The sequence below is a fragment of the Monodelphis domestica genome, chromosome 1, assembly GCF_027887165.1.
Source record: "Monodelphis domestica isolate mMonDom1 chromosome 1, mMonDom1.pri, whole genome shotgun sequence".
NCBI lineage: Eukaryota > Metazoa > Chordata > Mammalia > Didelphimorphia > Didelphidae > Monodelphis > Monodelphis domestica.
The window spans coordinates 626,740,321-626,757,327 of record NC_077227.1 but is presented as its reverse complement, the minus strand read 5'-3'; the positions used below and the strand labels follow the sequence as shown (position 1 = coordinate 626,757,327).

The 17,007-nt window shown below is 35.5% G+C and overlaps 1 protein-coding gene across 3 annotated transcripts in view; it reads left to right on the top strand.

Annotated features, from left to right (window-relative positions):
• Positions 1-17,007, top strand: part of PLCB1 (phospholipase C beta 1) — a 902,125-nt gene that overhangs the window by 585,838 nt on the left and 299,280 nt on the right. For all 3 annotated transcript variants that reach the window (XM_001374433.3, XM_007476702.3, XM_007476704.3), the window contains one exon: positions 13,477-13,556. In XM_001374433.3, the coding sequence (XP_001374470.1) occupies positions 13,477-13,556 (80 nt within the window). The remainder of the gene's footprint in view (positions 1-13,476; positions 13,557-17,007) is intronic.

Here is a 17,007-nt window from a genome sequence, read left to right as displayed (position 1 = left end):
TAGAATAATGATCAGCAGGAGAACTAGATGTCTGAACTTAACTCATTACTAACCAGCTGAATTTCTGCAATAAATGCAGAGGCAAAGAACCATGACTTAGGCAGTTATAGGGCAAAACCAATTAACTGTAAATAGGAGCAATAAAAATGATAGTGAATCATTTAATCGTCTCAAGAAGTAGGGAGTTGTTCACAGATGATTCTTTCCATAATATTATTCTGTGTCCTCTCATAAATGGTCATGAACATAGGTATCCCCAAAGAAAAGGAAGGCAAGAAACATTAGGAATGTGACAAAAAACCTGAAATCTTTCATTAGGGCATTCTTACCCTTTTCCTCTGTGTGTGTGCATGTGTGTGTGTTTATACATGTATGTATGCATAAGTCTTGCTTCACTATGGAACTTGGGATCAAAGTGGATGTCTGAATGGAGAAAGACCAACTATTTCCCACATATCTACAGCTTCAAAAGTCTGATATTTGTACCAACCCAATAATAATCCAAAAATCCAAAGACAAAACTAAAGTTACTCTTTACACCTTAGAATCCCATAAAAAGTAAGCAAGAACCTCATGGGCAGTAGAAAAGAGCATCTCATCAGGAAGCGAGCACCAGTGTAGACAATCAAGCCAATATCTTCATAGCTCAAAGCCAAGCCAGAAATATGTAGCATCAAAGTTAGGCTTGTGTCCCAAGTCAGCAAGAGTTGAGAGTTCCCCTGAGAAAACCCCACAGTTATCAGAAGATCTCAGGTTTAGGATATTGAAAGCCCTGGGCATAGAAGTAAGCATTGTAGAATGGCACCACTACAGAAAGACATCCCAGATCCAGGAGCTATTTACATTCTGCCCTGAAATGCTTTAGAGGTCTCTGAAGATTCAGTGCTCAGAATCTCAACATCCCAAAAAGCCCTAAGCTTGGAAATTGAAAGTTAGCAAGGGATGTGGCCCAGAATGAGACCCAACAAGATTGACCTGCCACCAAAAAAGTGTAGCAGAGAGCAAATTTGACCTTGTCCTAAAGTCCCAATTCAGGAACTAAACCTAAAAAGATAACTAAACCAAAGGAGACTCCAATTAAAATATATAAATACCAAAGAGAAAAGATTATTTCCATAAAAACTTCAAGCCAAAATTTTCAATTCAATTCAATTAAAAATAATAAAAAAATAATAAAAACTTCAAGCCAAGACTCAAAGGAAAAACAAATTCTATCAAAAATTATTTAAATTTAGAAGAAATATATTATGTAATTTTAAAATGAAATAAAACCTCTGGAGAAAAGAATTAGAGGAAGAAAAAAACTTAGGAAAGAAAGTGGAAAACATTTCTCAAAACATTTCCCCAACAATGGACTCCTAAGAATATTTTAGTTAAAGCCTAGAGCTCCCACATAAAAAAGAAATATTGCCAGCATGTAGAAGGAAGGAAATAAAATACTCAAGGAAACAAAGTTAGTATTATACAAAACCTAACAACTTGTAGTAAAAATAAAGGGAAACCTTGGATTAAAATATTCTAAAAACAAAAACAAAAACCTAAGGGCAGTTAAGTTAGATAGCTCAGTGGATAGAGTACTTAGCTTAGAAACTAGAACTCATCTTTCTGAGTTCAAATCTGGTCTCAGACTCTCATTAGAGTGACCCTGCCAAAGTCAGTTAACCTTGTTTGCCTCAGTTCCTCATCTAAAAATGAACTGGAGAAGGAAATTACAAACACTCTAGATCTTTGCAAGAAAAACCCAAATAGTGTTCAGAACATGAAAAGAAAATTAAAGGAATAAAAGCAAGAAAAAAGAACTTAGATATTATTAGCTGCCTTAGATTGCCTTTCCAGATAGGTAGGGAATGGCTAAACATATTGTCATTTATGAAACTAAAGGAATATTTATTATCTCCCCATTACAAATGACAAAAAGATGATTTCCTGAGTATTATTTATAGACTAAGTATGTGTAACAGATGAGTCTTGAACTTAGGTCTCCCTGGTTCCAGGGTCATGTCTCTATCCACTGCACATGATACTACTTTATTCTTGGTACTGAAAAATTGGGTTATCAAATAATCTCTGTTCTAAAGGACCCATTAATGCTGTGCCCTCACAAGACTTCAGTTTCAATGTCAAGGAACATACTTCCTAGCTAAGGTGCCATCTTTAAATTATGAAAAAAATATTTTATTAAAATAGATGCATATAGAGGTCTTTTTAGATACATACAGCAATTGAGAGAAATGATATGATCTAACCAATGCTTAAGCTAATTGGTCTTCAGAATGAATCTGCTTAATCAAATTTCAGATTATTTTATAGTTGTTAGTAGAGTGAGAGTGGCATAAATATAAATTAATCTCCCTAAAAAATCAGAGCTAGAATTGTATGTTGTTGTTTCATTAATATCAAAATAACTTGTTTGTTTAGAATTCTAATTTGTGTTAGGCTGATATGTCCTGTTGAATACATAAACAAAGGGGAGGCAGAGGTTTCCTGCTGCTGGGAGTGGTGGGAAGTCATACTAGACTCCAACAGTTTCTAGTTTCCAAATCCTTTGATTTGTTGCATTTTTTTATATTTTTTGAGATAGTCATAGGCCTATCACTACATCTCTAAAGTGAATAGCATTTATTCTATTAAGCTATCACCACTTTCCCAAGTGACACTGGTTTTAAATTGAAGAATTATATGCTTTTTCAAGAGGTACAGTTTTGTGTCTATAGAGTAATTATAGTCTTTATAAATAAACCCAGCTGGCTCAGTATATCTGAATAGATCCTAATAATATGGACCTATAGGGACCATTTTTCCCAAACTCCAAAACAGAACATATGGCCTGATAAAGGCTAAACCTTCCTGAAAGATCTCCCTTAAGGTTTATCTTCTTTTCTTAAAATCCATTCTATTTTAGAGAAGTGAGGACAACTGGTTCTGTTATTTACATCCTTGTGTCATTTCTATATCTTTAAACAATACTAGATACTCAATAAAAATGCTTAAATATATTTGATCTTTTTTATAAAAATATTAAAATTATAATTGTCTTTCAACTTTTTTAGTTTAAATGATCGAGGGGGAAAAAAGTTGTTGTTTTTTTTCCTTTTAAGGAAAATATACTTTCCATATTGGAAATTTATTGCAATAACAACTATTAAAACATTTGCATTCAGTTTTGTTCCTAACAGCTCCTTTACTTGGGCTTTTGCCTGCTCCAGAAAATTCTAAGCTAGGACTAGGGACTTGCTTGAAGACTGAGGACAACAATCTGTTGCCAATAGAGTCATGAATTAAGATCAAGGTCATATCAGTGAACTTAGACCAGAGTTATAGCTGATAATAAAGCTCCTTCTGTTTCTCATCCTTTCCCATCTCCTGCTCTAAAGAGCTACCACCATTCAACTCTTTTCACACTTTTAGTGTTTTCTTTTTCTCTCCCTCTCCTATTTTCTGCTCCATTATCTTACCTTTAACAACTCTCACCAAAGGTTATATTCCTTTCCTTAAATTCCCTTTTCTCTTCAGCCCACTCCCACCTGAAATCCACAGGAAAGTAGAAGAAAATAATCCTTATTTTAAAAGTGAAATGACAAAATAAGAAAATCTTTTCTCTTAAATACCTATCCTGAATTCTTAGTCATACTATCATACTTTGTTAGGCATGTTTTTGTAACTCAAGTCTTTCTTGAGATTATTTTTTATCTTTCAGTCTCTAAACATAACAATAACAATATTAATTACTTTTTAAAGCAATTAAGAAGTGTTTACAAAATGCTTTTCCTTTATTATTCTCATAACCATGTGATATGGGTATTATAAAATAATTAATTTAATTTAATTATTGATTTACCATCTTTTAACAGTAGAACATTGACGCTCAGAGAGGCTAAATAGTATTTTGTGTTGACCCAGCTGATTAGCAAAATTTGAAGCCAGTCTTCAAGAACTCATCTGTTCACTACAAGTTGTCAAGTCAGGACACTTACTTAGCTGTGTGACCCTCAGCAAATCACTTAACTTCTCTTTGCTTAATTCTCCACATCTTGAAAATGTAGATAATAATATCCCTCATAATTGTTGTGAGGACCAAATGAGATAATATTTGTAAAGAATTTAGCCCAGATCCGGCACATAGTTGGCACTATATAAAATGTTAATTTATTATTATTATTAATTTTAAGCTGAATGTATGTTAAGTTGGAGTCTTTAGCTCTAATCATAGGATCATAGAATAAGAGTAAGAAAGGACCTTACATGTCTCTAGTCCAACCTGTTCATTTTACATATGAAGAAAATGAGACCTAATAAGGTTAAAATATTTAAGCAAGTCATACTGGTAGTGATTGGCAGAAGCTTGCATTTAAATAGAGTTCAGGTCACTTTTCTCACCTCCACCATTATACCACATAGTTTTATTTCACTGATTTATAATAATTATAGATATAGATATATTGATATATAGATATATATAAACACTTCCTCCTTTTTTACCCCAATAATCCTCTCATTCCTATTCACTATTACCCTGCACTTCCAAAGACTCTGGTATCCCCTTCCATCTCCCTTTCTATTTTTTTTGAAACTTTTATTTATCTTCTTTTTTTCTTAATCTTTCTCATTTTCTTCTACTGACTTCCTCTAAAAGACACTAAATTTATGATCTCCTCTCCTGTATAGGAAAGACCATCTCTGTCATCTTTACCCTAGATCCAGAAAAGATATAGATCTACTCCTTTCTCTTTGTTTCTACTCCCAGACCCTGCCTCTCTGCTAGAATTACTCAGCACCTTCTCTTCCTTGGAGCTGTTTTCCATACCCTATTGGCAATTAAGTCCTAGCCCTTTGGTTATTTTCCCCTCTTTCTTAAGTAGTTAAGTACTGTGTTCACAATTCTCTTCAGTTCCCTAAGGGACTTTAATAAATAAATATATGTGTATAAAATGTAAGATACAATAAACTCATAATTACATAATATAAGTATTATACATCACATATTTTATATATGGGTGATATATATGCAGATATAGATAGATAAATAGATACAGAATGAAAGAAAGAGAGACAGACAGAGACAGACAGACAGACAGACAGACAGAGAAATGTCTCCTCAAAAACATTAACCTGACATTTCATTAACCTTCTCAATGACCAGGACCTTCAATTTCACTCCATCTCCACCATATTGGGGGGATAACCATCATTATCTCAAAATCATCCCTAAGTGTCCTGCTTCTTTGATCAAGCAGTCTGAAGTTCTTCCATGAAGCATTAACCTCACCTTCTATCTCTTATGTGTGCCCTTCTTCTAAACCTCATCCCTATCATCAATCCCTTCATTTCCCAAGCCAATGTCATTCTTGTTCTGCTTTCACTTTCCTCTCTTCTTAATATCAACACTAATCAGTTAAATTATAGGTTTTCCTCTCTGCTGGAACCTCTTTCTTTTCATCCTATCATTTTCCTTAGTTGTTCCCACTTGAGTATTGCTGAACAGAATTTGAGAAAGTCACACAACAGTATTGGTTAGGTCTACTGCATTTTTGTTTTTAAGAAATGTCAAACATACTGATACACTGTGGTACAATTGAATGTAATGGACTTCTCTATGAGTAGCAATGCAATGATCCAGGACAATTCTGAAGAACTTATGAGAAAGAATGCTATCCACATCCAGAGGAAGATCTGTGGGAGTAGAAACACAACTGCTTGATCACATGGGTCAATGGGAATATGATTGGAGATGTAGACTCTAAATGATCACCCTAGTGCAAATATCAATAATATGGAAATAGGTCTTGACCAATGACACATGTAAAACCCAGTGGAATTGTGCATCAGCTATGGGAAGAGGATAAGGTAAGGGGAGGAAAAGAACATGAGTTTTGTAATCCTGGAAAAATACTCTAAATTAATCAATTTAATAAAATTTAATAAATAAATGAATATTAAAATTTTTAAATTAAAAAAATCAACTGGGCTTTCAAAGTCAAAAGCAATTCTTTGGTTCTTTCTAATTGACTCTATCACAAATGATCTATATTGTCTCTTCTCTCCTATTCTATACCTCAAAACTCTTTGACGTCTTAGGCTACACTCTCCTGATGAATACATAACCCATCTTCTTGTCAAGGACAACATTTCTACCTGTTTCCTTCAACTATTCCCCAATCACGTGCTTTGGCAGCTTGTCCTCAAAATCATCAATACATTTTTTTCTAATTTTCAGTCTCTCCCTATCCATTGACTCCTTCTCTACTGCCTGCATACATGTCTGTGTTTTACATCTTTGAAAGACAAATCTCACATTGACCTATAATCTAAACGTATCATCCCATCCCTGTCTTCCAACTCACCCCTCTCACCTCCCCAAGATGGCAGGTAGGCTATGCATGTGTTATCATACTTTACGTATTTCCATCTTCATCATGTTGTGGAAGAAGACATATATTGCTTACACAAGAGAAAGATCCATGGAGGAAATAAAGTGAAGAATGGCATACTTCCATCTGCATTCACACCTGAGGTGTTACGCTCTGAATCATCCTTGCCTCTCTTTCTTGCTTATCCTTCATATCTACCAATCTCCACCACTACCTCCAATCTGTCCCCTTGTCTGCACTCACATTGCCACCATCTTCATTGAGGCCTTCTTTCCCTCCCACGTAGATTATTAAGACAACCTTCTGCTTGTTCTTGAAGTAAGCCTCCCTCTGTCTTTTCCAATGCATCCTCCACAAAGCTGAGAAATGATTATTCCTAAAACAGAGATTTGACCATTAAACTACACCTCTATTACAACCCTCCATTCAGAAGGATTCAGAAGAAAGCTCTTTACTGTAGGAAAAAAAAACAAATGCCTCCAAATCATATTTAAAGTCTTTGAAATTTGACTTCAGTCTCCTACAAGGGTGATTACATATTCATTTCTCTCAGTTACTCTGTAGTACAAACAAATTGGCCTTCACGCTTTTTATTTATTCTCCTTAGGTGACCCTCTGTCTCCTCTCTTCAGTTCTTTGAATAAACTGTCTCACATGCCCTGAAAGCCCTCTTTGCAGAACCTCTTGCTTCCTTTAAGGGTCAGCTCAGTGCTTTCTCTTTAAAAAATCTTATATTCCTCTCACTAGCTGCCAGTGCCTGACCTTTGGGATATCACTTGGTGTTGGCTTTATCTATCTGGATTGAATTATCTGTATCCCTTAACAGTAAGCATCTTGGGAAGAGGGGAGGTTTTGTGTTTGACTATGTGTCACTGCAAGACACACAGTAAGTGCTTAATAAGCTCCTATTGAAAGCTCTTATTGATTCACTAATTTATTGTTGTATCTAAATGTCCAGCAAAGTCAAAAGCAGGTGATGAAATTGTCGAAGAAGACAATGTCTGAATATTATAAGCTATAACACAAATTTGCTTTTCCCTGTGATTAAACCTTTCCTCACATATTGGGACACTATAAATCTAGAATCACAGAAGGGAAGGGAAGAGAATAAGTATTTATTAAGCACCTACTACATGCCAGGCACTGTGCCAAGTACTTTAAAGATATTTTCTCATTTGATTCTTACAACAACTCAATGAGGTAGGCACTAATAGGATCCCCTTTTAATTGTTAAGAAAACTGAGGCAGAGAGAGGTTAAGTGACTTGCTCAGGATTACATAGCTAGGAAGTGTTCGAGATCCAATTAGAATTCAGGTCTTCATGACTCTGGCTCAGCATTAATTTCATGACTATTTCCCTCCCTCCTTCTGAATAACTAAGATGAGAGAAAGCAATGTGGAGCATAAATACAGAATTATTCAAAGGAATTTTTGAGTAAGAAACTTTCAGGTTCAATGTTTGTTTCTGGATTTGTTTCTGTTTTTCTTCCGAAGACTTTTTTTGTAAATTTAAAGTAGTATTGGCTGAAGTAGAATTGGCAAGTTACTTGTAAGACCTGAAAATCAGTTTGAGAGTAAGAACAAATTGCTGCAATCATTAAAGCCCAAGTCTTGGATTCTTTTTGCTACTCAGTGGTTCAAGCTTCATGTTTATAGAGTGAAATCATTGTGCAGCCCTAGGGATGACCTTGTTTTCCTTGGGAGCCTCGTTGCTATTGTGACTTAAAAGACAGTGGAGTAGACATTCGAGTCATACAGAAAGGAGGAGGAAGGAAAACTTGGTGCCAAAGATGACTGCATATAAATAGCTTTAGCCATAAAAAATGGTTGTTTATAACATACTGGATATTATAATGAATGAATGCTGATGCATGGTCGGGAAAAATCTATTCGGGACAAATCAAGATCTTCAGTAGTGTTAAGATTGATATCTAACATGTGGTAGAATATATAGAATCTAAATATATTAATTTTAGAGATTGGAATTAATCTAGTTCAACCAGCACTTCCTCCCTCAATACACACAAGTGAAGTAAATGAAATTCAAAGAAATTAAATCAAGTTCAATGTTGTACTAACCACTCTAGTGTTTTGTTTAAAAAAAAAAAAAAACTTACCATAGATGCACTAACATTTCTTCTCCTTTATTACACTATAAGAGACACAGAAAAGAATACTCAGAGAAGTAAAGATAATGAGTCCACAGTGGGGTGAAGATGGAGAGGGAAATAAAAATTTATATAGTACCTACTATGTATCACACATTATGCTAAGCATTTTAAAATATTTTATATTTAATTTAGAATATTTTTTATTAATTTAGAATAAGTTTCAAGATTCATGTTTTTCCCCTGCCTTCCCCCAACTCCCCTCCCTTAGCCAATGAGCAATTCCTCTGAGTTTTGCATGTGTCATTGATCAAGACCTATTTCCATATATTAATATTTGCACTAGGGTGATCATTTAGAGTCTACATCCCCAGTCATAACCCCATAGACCCTTGTGATCAAGCAGTTGGTTTTTTTCTGTGTTTCTATTCCCATAGTTCATTCTACAAGTATTTTATTTGATCTTCACAACAACCCTATGAGGTAGATGCTATTATTATCCTACTTTACAGTTGAGGAAGCTAAGGCAGATAGAAATGAAGGGACTTATTTGAGGCTACATGTTAATTTTTCAAACCAGATTTAAACTCAAGTCTTCCTGATTCCTATTCCCAAGCTCTATCCACTGTACCAACAGTTAGCTTATAATGAAGAAGGAAGTCCATAATAGTTGTAGCCTTTTTCATATATAATAATATGTAATCACAAAGTTTGTAACTTTATGAATAGGTTGAAATTTTATGAAAATTTGATTTATGAAAAGGTCATAAAAAGTAAGGCAAATAGGAAAAAGAGCTAGTTCAATGACAGTCTACTAGAGAATAGAGGAGATGATTCAAGACCATATGTAGGGGTTCGCCTTGATAGGCAAGGGGTCAAGAAAAGACAACAGTGATGATCCATGATGTTAGGAGATGTGAGGTGAGGAGGAGGAAGAGAAAAGTGTAAGGTCTTGAGGAATGGCCTCAATTATTTCACTGAATATAAACTGAGGTCCTCACTTGAGAAGACTGGACAGGAGTAGAGTGGGATGCTTAAGGAAAGAAGAGCATGGAACAGCTGCTGCAGTGATGGAGATACTCAATTTGGGAGGAAGAATAGGATTGACTTGTTGCAATGAGGGCCCTGCAAAGTTTCCTGATTTCCTTTAGTTCCATTCAGCCACAGAGCAGGAGGAGCCAAGTAGTTGGATGGTGGGAGTAATCTGTGGTTGAGGTTAGAGATGGGATTGTAAAGCAGAGAATAATGCAGAGTTGAAATCCTTCATCAAAGGTGAATTCCCATGACTTACTCCTTCCTGATCCTATAATTTACTCTTACTGATCTCCAATCTTTCTAAAGTCTATCTCAGACCATTAGCCTCCTCTGACTATGTTTGCTTCCCTTTCCAATCTTGACCCAAAGGTTAAGTAATTCAATTATGTATTATTTTCTACTCTCTAATCCTTTGTTCTTTTGTCCTAACTCACTGTTCCCTCACTCTCACCAATGTTTAACATCTTTCCCTATCTACTAATCCCTTCATTGTTTCTTAATAACAAGGTCAAACTTAAAAACAAATCCCCATTGGACTCTTCTGTTCCTGCCAGTTTTCATCCTCTCTCCTCCCCTTTTCAACTAAACTCTCTTTAAGTGTTTACTCGTGACTGAAACTATTTTATCCAAATTACCAAAGATGTCTTCATTTTCTAGTTGTGATAGCCTTTCCTCAAGCCTCATTATTCATCACTCCTCTTCAGCATTTTATATTATTGATCCTTTTTTTCTTTCTGGAAACTCTCCTTTCCTCATTTTTTTGGTGACTGTTCTTTCTATCAGTTCTCCTCATGGCCAGACTACCCCTTTTCTGTCTCTTTTGCTGGATTTTTATCCATGTTATACCCAATAACTGCAGATATCTCTCAAGGCTCTATCCTGGGTCTTATCTTCTCAGTCTATATTATCTTCCTTGGTGATCTCTTTGACTTCCATGAATTCACTTATTATCTGTGCACAAGATGTTCAAATCCACTTAGCCAACCCTAGCCTCTCTCCTGAGCTCCAGTTCCATATCACCACTGGACTATTGAACATTCTGAACTAGATATCCTGAAGGCATTTAAAACATAGTATGCCCATAATAGAATTTACCCTATTTATCCCAAATCTGCCCCCTATTGTTGTCCAAGGAGGTGTCATTCTTCCAGATCCCTTCCTCCTCCTCATTGTTATCCTCCTCTCCTCCCTTACTCACCAAACATATCCAATTAGTAATTTGTTTTTAAGGCTCTCAAATATTTCTCTCATCTTCCTTTCCTTTCTCACAGACACCAGTATAATTCAAGTCTTTTCATATCTTTCCCAGACTATTACATTATCCTTATGATTGGTCTCCCTGCCTCAACTCTCTTCCCATTTTAGCCTATCTCCACATAATTGCCAAAGGGATCATAGGGCAGCAAGGTGATGTAGGGGATAGAGTGCAGGGCCTAGAGTCAGGAAGACTCATCTTTCTAAGGTCAAATCTGACCTCAGAAATGTATTAGCTGTGTGACCCTGGGCAGGTCACTTAACCCTGTTTGCCCCAGTTCCACATCTGTAAAATAAGCTGGAGAAGGAAATGGTAAATATTCCAGTATCATTGCCAAGAAAAAATGGGTCATAAAGAGTCAGGACTGAAATTATGGAACAACAAAAGATCTGACCATATCACCCCACTCCTTAGTTAAATCCCAATGGTTTCCTCCAGGAGTAAAGTTAAATTCTTTTGTTTCACCTTTAAAACTCTTCACAAATTCCCCCTTCCTAGGTTTCCAATCTTTTAATCCATTACTTCTCTCATCACATTCTATATTTATGTCACACTGGCCTCCTTACTGTTCCTCACATAATATACTCCCATCTCCCTCATCTGTGTCTTACTTTGCACCAACTTTTTCTTAAATCTGAAATTCTCTCCCTTCTTAACTCTGACTCCAAGAATACTTGGCTTTCCTTAAGACCCAGAACCAAGACCACCTCCTTCAAGAGGTCTTTCTCAGATTTCCCAGCTGCTAGTGCCATACTCTCTAAGACTATCTTCCACCTACTCTATATTTATCTGACATGTACCAATGTAGATATGGAAACTAAATTCAGGGAGATTTTTTGTTTTGTTTTTGTTTTGTCTTTGTATACTCAGTGTTTAGTATAGTACATAGCATATTGTATCCACTGTATAAATGCTTACTGATGGTTTGATTTAGGAAGTCACATGACCATTGGTAAGCAATTTAATAAAGTAGTGGGTATAGAACCAAAATTTCAAAAAGTTAAAAGGTGAACATGCCATAAAGTTTAAAAAAAAATCTATTCCGTAAATTTGGTGTGAAAATAGAAGAGAACAAAAGTAGTCAAGTAGTCACAGTGGGGAGCAGGATGAAGAGAAGCTTCTTTGGAAAGAAGAGACCAAAGTAAATGCTCCAAGGGATGTATACAAGTAGAGAGGGGGAAATTAAAAATGCAAGGGCTGGCAAAAGCTAATGAAGCTAGATCCCCTGGGATGATATCCCGAGCAGAGCAGAAGTCCTCAGATTGTAAAAGAGGAAAAACTCTTCTCTCTCAGACAGAGGTAAAGAAGATGGATAAAAAGGATAGTTAGGTGGTACAGTAGATAAAGCACTGGCCTTGGAGTCAGAAAGGCTAATCTTCCTAAAGTCAAACGATAGACATTTACTTCCTCTGTGATCCTGGGCAAATCATTTCACCCTTTTTACCTCAGTTTCCTCATTTGAACAATGAACTCGAGAAAGAAATAGCAAATCTCTCAAGTATCTCTGCCAAGAAAACCCCAAATGGAGTCACAATGTGTTGAACCTGACTGAAAACAAACCGAACAACAACAGAGACATAAAAATGGTGAAAAATTGAATTTAATTAAGTTCTCCTAGAAAATACTTGACTATTTTCATAATGTAATATCCAATTAACTCACCAGCTAATTATTCAGTTCACCATTTCATCATTCTTTCATAGAGACAGCCTTTGCCAGAAAGTTCACTGTGACTTTGCACTAGTCAGAAGGAATGGGGGGGGGGGGGTCCTCAAACTTTTTCTTTATTTAAGCCTTAGTCTTTTAACTCACTAGAAGTCTCAAGATCAGCAGGGGCATCATGATTACAAGGAAATCTCTCAATAAAGTTGAAGCATTGCTGCTGTTGAACTTGTTTCTTTCCCTGCCAGGAATTATGTTAAAACAACAGGATAAAACATCCACAGAAGGGGGCATGGCAGGGGCAACTGCTTGGAGATGTGCCAATTAAGGCTTCAAAGTCTACTGGTAGATTTTAATCAGCTGGGTTAGGGTTTTTGGTTAAAATTATATCTTGGCCTCCATTTTATTTGGGTTATATTTGAAGCTCTTTTAGCAATCAATGGGGCACAACTGCTTCTTGTTTTCTGTTGTGAATGGTGTAGTACCATTGGTTTTATTTATCTAAGGAACACCTGATGTGTAAATGTCTTCCCCAATCAGCATCCCATCCATAACTATAAATTTTAAGAATTGCCTAAGGTACTAAGAGGTCCATATATGCCAGTATGTTTTAGAAAAACAGTATCTGAACTTGAACCTATTTAGTTCCAGGGCAGACCCTCTATGTACTACACTATATTATAACTATACTTTATTTTTTTAAATTGTAGTAAATTTAAAGAAATATGTGGATGTATATGTATACATATATGTGTATATATGTACATTCACATGCATACATACATAAACACATTAATACACATCAAACCCCTAGAAAACCAGAAAAAAACAATATAACAGCAAGAACTTTTAAAAATAATTTTGACTTAGCAAATATGCAGTAGTAAGGCTGGGATAGGAAGGGGGAAGTTACTTTGACTATGGGTTTTTTACAAGCAACAGAAACTCCAAATGGAATCATCTGTCTTCTTGAAAATAAACTTAAAAACCAATCTCTTATGGAAATGCCTTATCTGAGTTAACAAATGTCTATCTTACATCTCTTTAGGAATGGACAGATGAGGTTTTCAGTTTGGCAACAAACCTGCTGGCACAAAACATGTCTAGGGACGCATTTCTGGAAAAAGCGTAAGTAGCTCAAATATTTATTGGTTAGGGTGTTACTTCTCCTTCTGAGTCAGTTTCCTTTTCCCTTTGTTAGGCTTTTGTTGATGCGATTGCTAACTTTTTCAGAATTATAAACAAGGATTTTCCTTTAGTGTTGTGTTCTACTATACGACCATGGAAACTTGCCATGAAACACAGCTCCTTTCAGGAAACTGTCTTTTAGAGTTATTGATGAACAACATGTTTGCATGCCAATGTGTTAATTCCATTGCACACAGTAGGGAAGAACTTCCAAGTCCTGGAATCAGCTCCCAGAATTAAAAACAATGAATGTTTTTTTTTTTTTTATTCTCTCCTGCATTTGCAAATGTTAGAGCTATTATGCTGGAAAGGTCATGTGGAATAGTGATTAAAAAACTCCCCTTAGTCAGGGTGACCTGGCTTCAAGTATCACCTCTGACTTCTTAAATTGGTTTTCTGGGCAAGATCTTAACTTTTCAGTGCTTTACCAATGAAATTATAATCTCCTCCATCTCCAAGTGGAAGGAAGGATACATGCACTATTATTTAGTACCAGGCACAGTGCTAAGCTCTTTACAAATATTATCTCATTTGGTACTCACAACAACCATAGAGGTAGATACTATTATCATCCCCATTTTGCAGTTGAGGAACTTGAGGTTAACAGAGGTTACGTGATATGTCCTGATATGTCCAGTAAGCATTTGAGACTGGATTTGAACTCAGATTTTCCTGACTCAAGGCTTAGCACTTTATCTACTTCTGCCACCTATTTTCCTATCCATATCCATAAATTCATGTATATATCCCAATTATTAGTCTAGAAAGAAGAATGAACAATACACTACTTGTTTTTCTTGCATTTTAGACTAATGGGAGTAAGCCTTAAAGAAGTCACTGTTATCTCCAGGTCAATGAGTTAATCAGTCTTTGCAATAATGAAAGCAGAAGAGAGTAGGAGAAAAGGACATTTTAAATAGATAATAAGAGGAGGAGGAAAGGAAGGAGAAAAAAAGATTAAGAAAATACTATGCAGCTATATCGACTTTGCTGATATTAATGTGGCAGGTGGCATTTGCTTTGGAAGCTGTAGCCATGTTGGAATTTGGACAGCGTATTAATTCATAATCATGGGATTGTGTATTGTGCTATATATTATGTACTTCCTCCTCCTCTTCTATTTTTCCAAATCTACCAATTCTTCAAGGCCTGATTGCAGAAAATCCTCAAGTCTGATCACTTCCTTCTCTGATTTCCTTTGGTATCTTAAAAGTATCGCACAGTTGATCATTCACATTTTTCTTTAATTGTTTTTATTATTTAATTATTTAATTGTTTTATATATATATATATATATAAGAAAAGATATATGTATATATATCTTTTCTTCTCAGCTAAACTATAAGCTTGAGGTGAGCATGTCATTAGTCATATATCCAAATAATATCTCCAACTTTTCCAAGTGCTCTGAGAGAGTAGAAGGTACAAGGATGAATAAGACACATAATAGACACTCGGATATTTTATTGGTAATTTAGAAGCAGAGCGAGGCAATGGATGGTGTACTAGATCCTAAATCGAATGACCTAATTTCAAGTCACAGCTCCACAACACACTACTTGTCTTCTCTGGGCAAACCATTGTTTTCTGGTCCTTCATATCCACTGTATCCAGCTTCTTCATCTATAAAACCAGGGATTGGATTTTGGCTGACGTATGAGGAAACTGCCAGTTCAAAATTTGAAATCAGTTGAAAAATTATAGTCCTTTATAGTTGTCATCCTGTCCCAAAACAGGCTTCTATGCTGCCATGTAGCCAATATTTTTATTTTAACTCTACCTAAGTACAACATAAGAAGGAAAGTCAGTCCTTAACAAAATTAATAATGATAATAATTATTGTATTTAAAAAAAAAACCTTGCCTTCCATCTTAGAATCAATAATGTGTATTGGTTCCAAGGCAGAAGAGTGGTAATGGCTATATAATGGGGCCTAACTGACTTGCCCAGTGTCACACAGTTTAGGAAGTGTCTGAGGTTAGATTTGAACCTAGGACCTCCCATCTCTAGGCTTGGCTCTCAATTCACTGACCCATTTAGCTACCCTCTTAATATATAAGTGGCACTATCCTCTGTAGTAGTAGGAATAAGGAAGATTCATTGACCTATAAATACTATATTTTCTCAAGGGACTCCATCATTGCTTGAACCAATTCATTTTCCTGTAACTTGAAAAGCTTCATATTTAATATTACTTTTAGGAAAATTTCAGCCATATGCAAACGAAGATCATGTTTTCTAGGAAACTCTGAGGTGGCGATCTCCAGTCCCACACCTTGTGCTTCTCTGTCTAGTTCTATTTCTTGGACACCCCCCCCCCCCAAATCCACTATCCATTTCAAAATATTTGATGAGTTAGTTTCATGACCTACTGCGTTCAGGTCAAAGAATGAATGTACCATTCACTTGTGTGATGTAGCAAAGTAAATTAGACTTTCCTATACTTTTACATGATTTGCAGATACCAGAAAACCTTTTGATATTATTATTACAGTTGTGATAGACTGATTGTAATGCAGTGGCCTTTTATGTCCCTGAAAAGCTCACTAAGGTCCAAGGCTACTAAAATGATAACATATTTGCCTCTATTATACTTGCAGTAGTGCACCACCTAGTAGAAATGCTTACCTACAGACCATCAATCATTTCAATTTCACAAATTAATTTTCTATTAAAAGAGAAATGAAGAAGAAAATGCCCTAAGGCTGTTCCTATGATTTACTTGCTAGTAGGCCCAGGGGACAGAACTATTATTTTAATCTATTTGTCTTCATAGAATGCATAAATATATAAAAGGATCAATTATTTCATCACTATGATTACTGTAGTTCTTTTAGTATTTTCTGTTTACTTGATATGTCCACCCATTTCTGCATACTTAGTTAGTGTAACTTTATACTATATGAGTAGTTTATATAACTTTCTTATGTTCTTAATTGTGACTGTTATGCCACTTCTTATGCATGTCACTCTTGACAATATCCTTTAAGTAACTTAGAACCATAGAATTAAGTAAAATTTGAAGGCATCTCAAAGATTATATAGTTTATACCACTCATTTTACAGATGAGGAAATGGAGATTCAAGGATGTTCTTATTATCCATGGTCACACAGGTATAATATAAGCAGAGCTGGTCCTTGAACTTTAAAATCAGAATTCTTTTCACTAGGACATGCTATGACTTTTCTACTTGCCTTTGGGACAACTTCAATTTTTATTCATTTGATTGAGACCATTGTATTCTTGGAGTCATAGTCATAAAATCTCATTCGGAGAATATTGGTATAAAAAAGATGAGTTTGTGGAATTGAAGAGACAACCAAAAGTCAACTGTCATAAATGTAATCATTTCTCAAACATGATCCAATTCAATCCCCCTTTCCCCTATC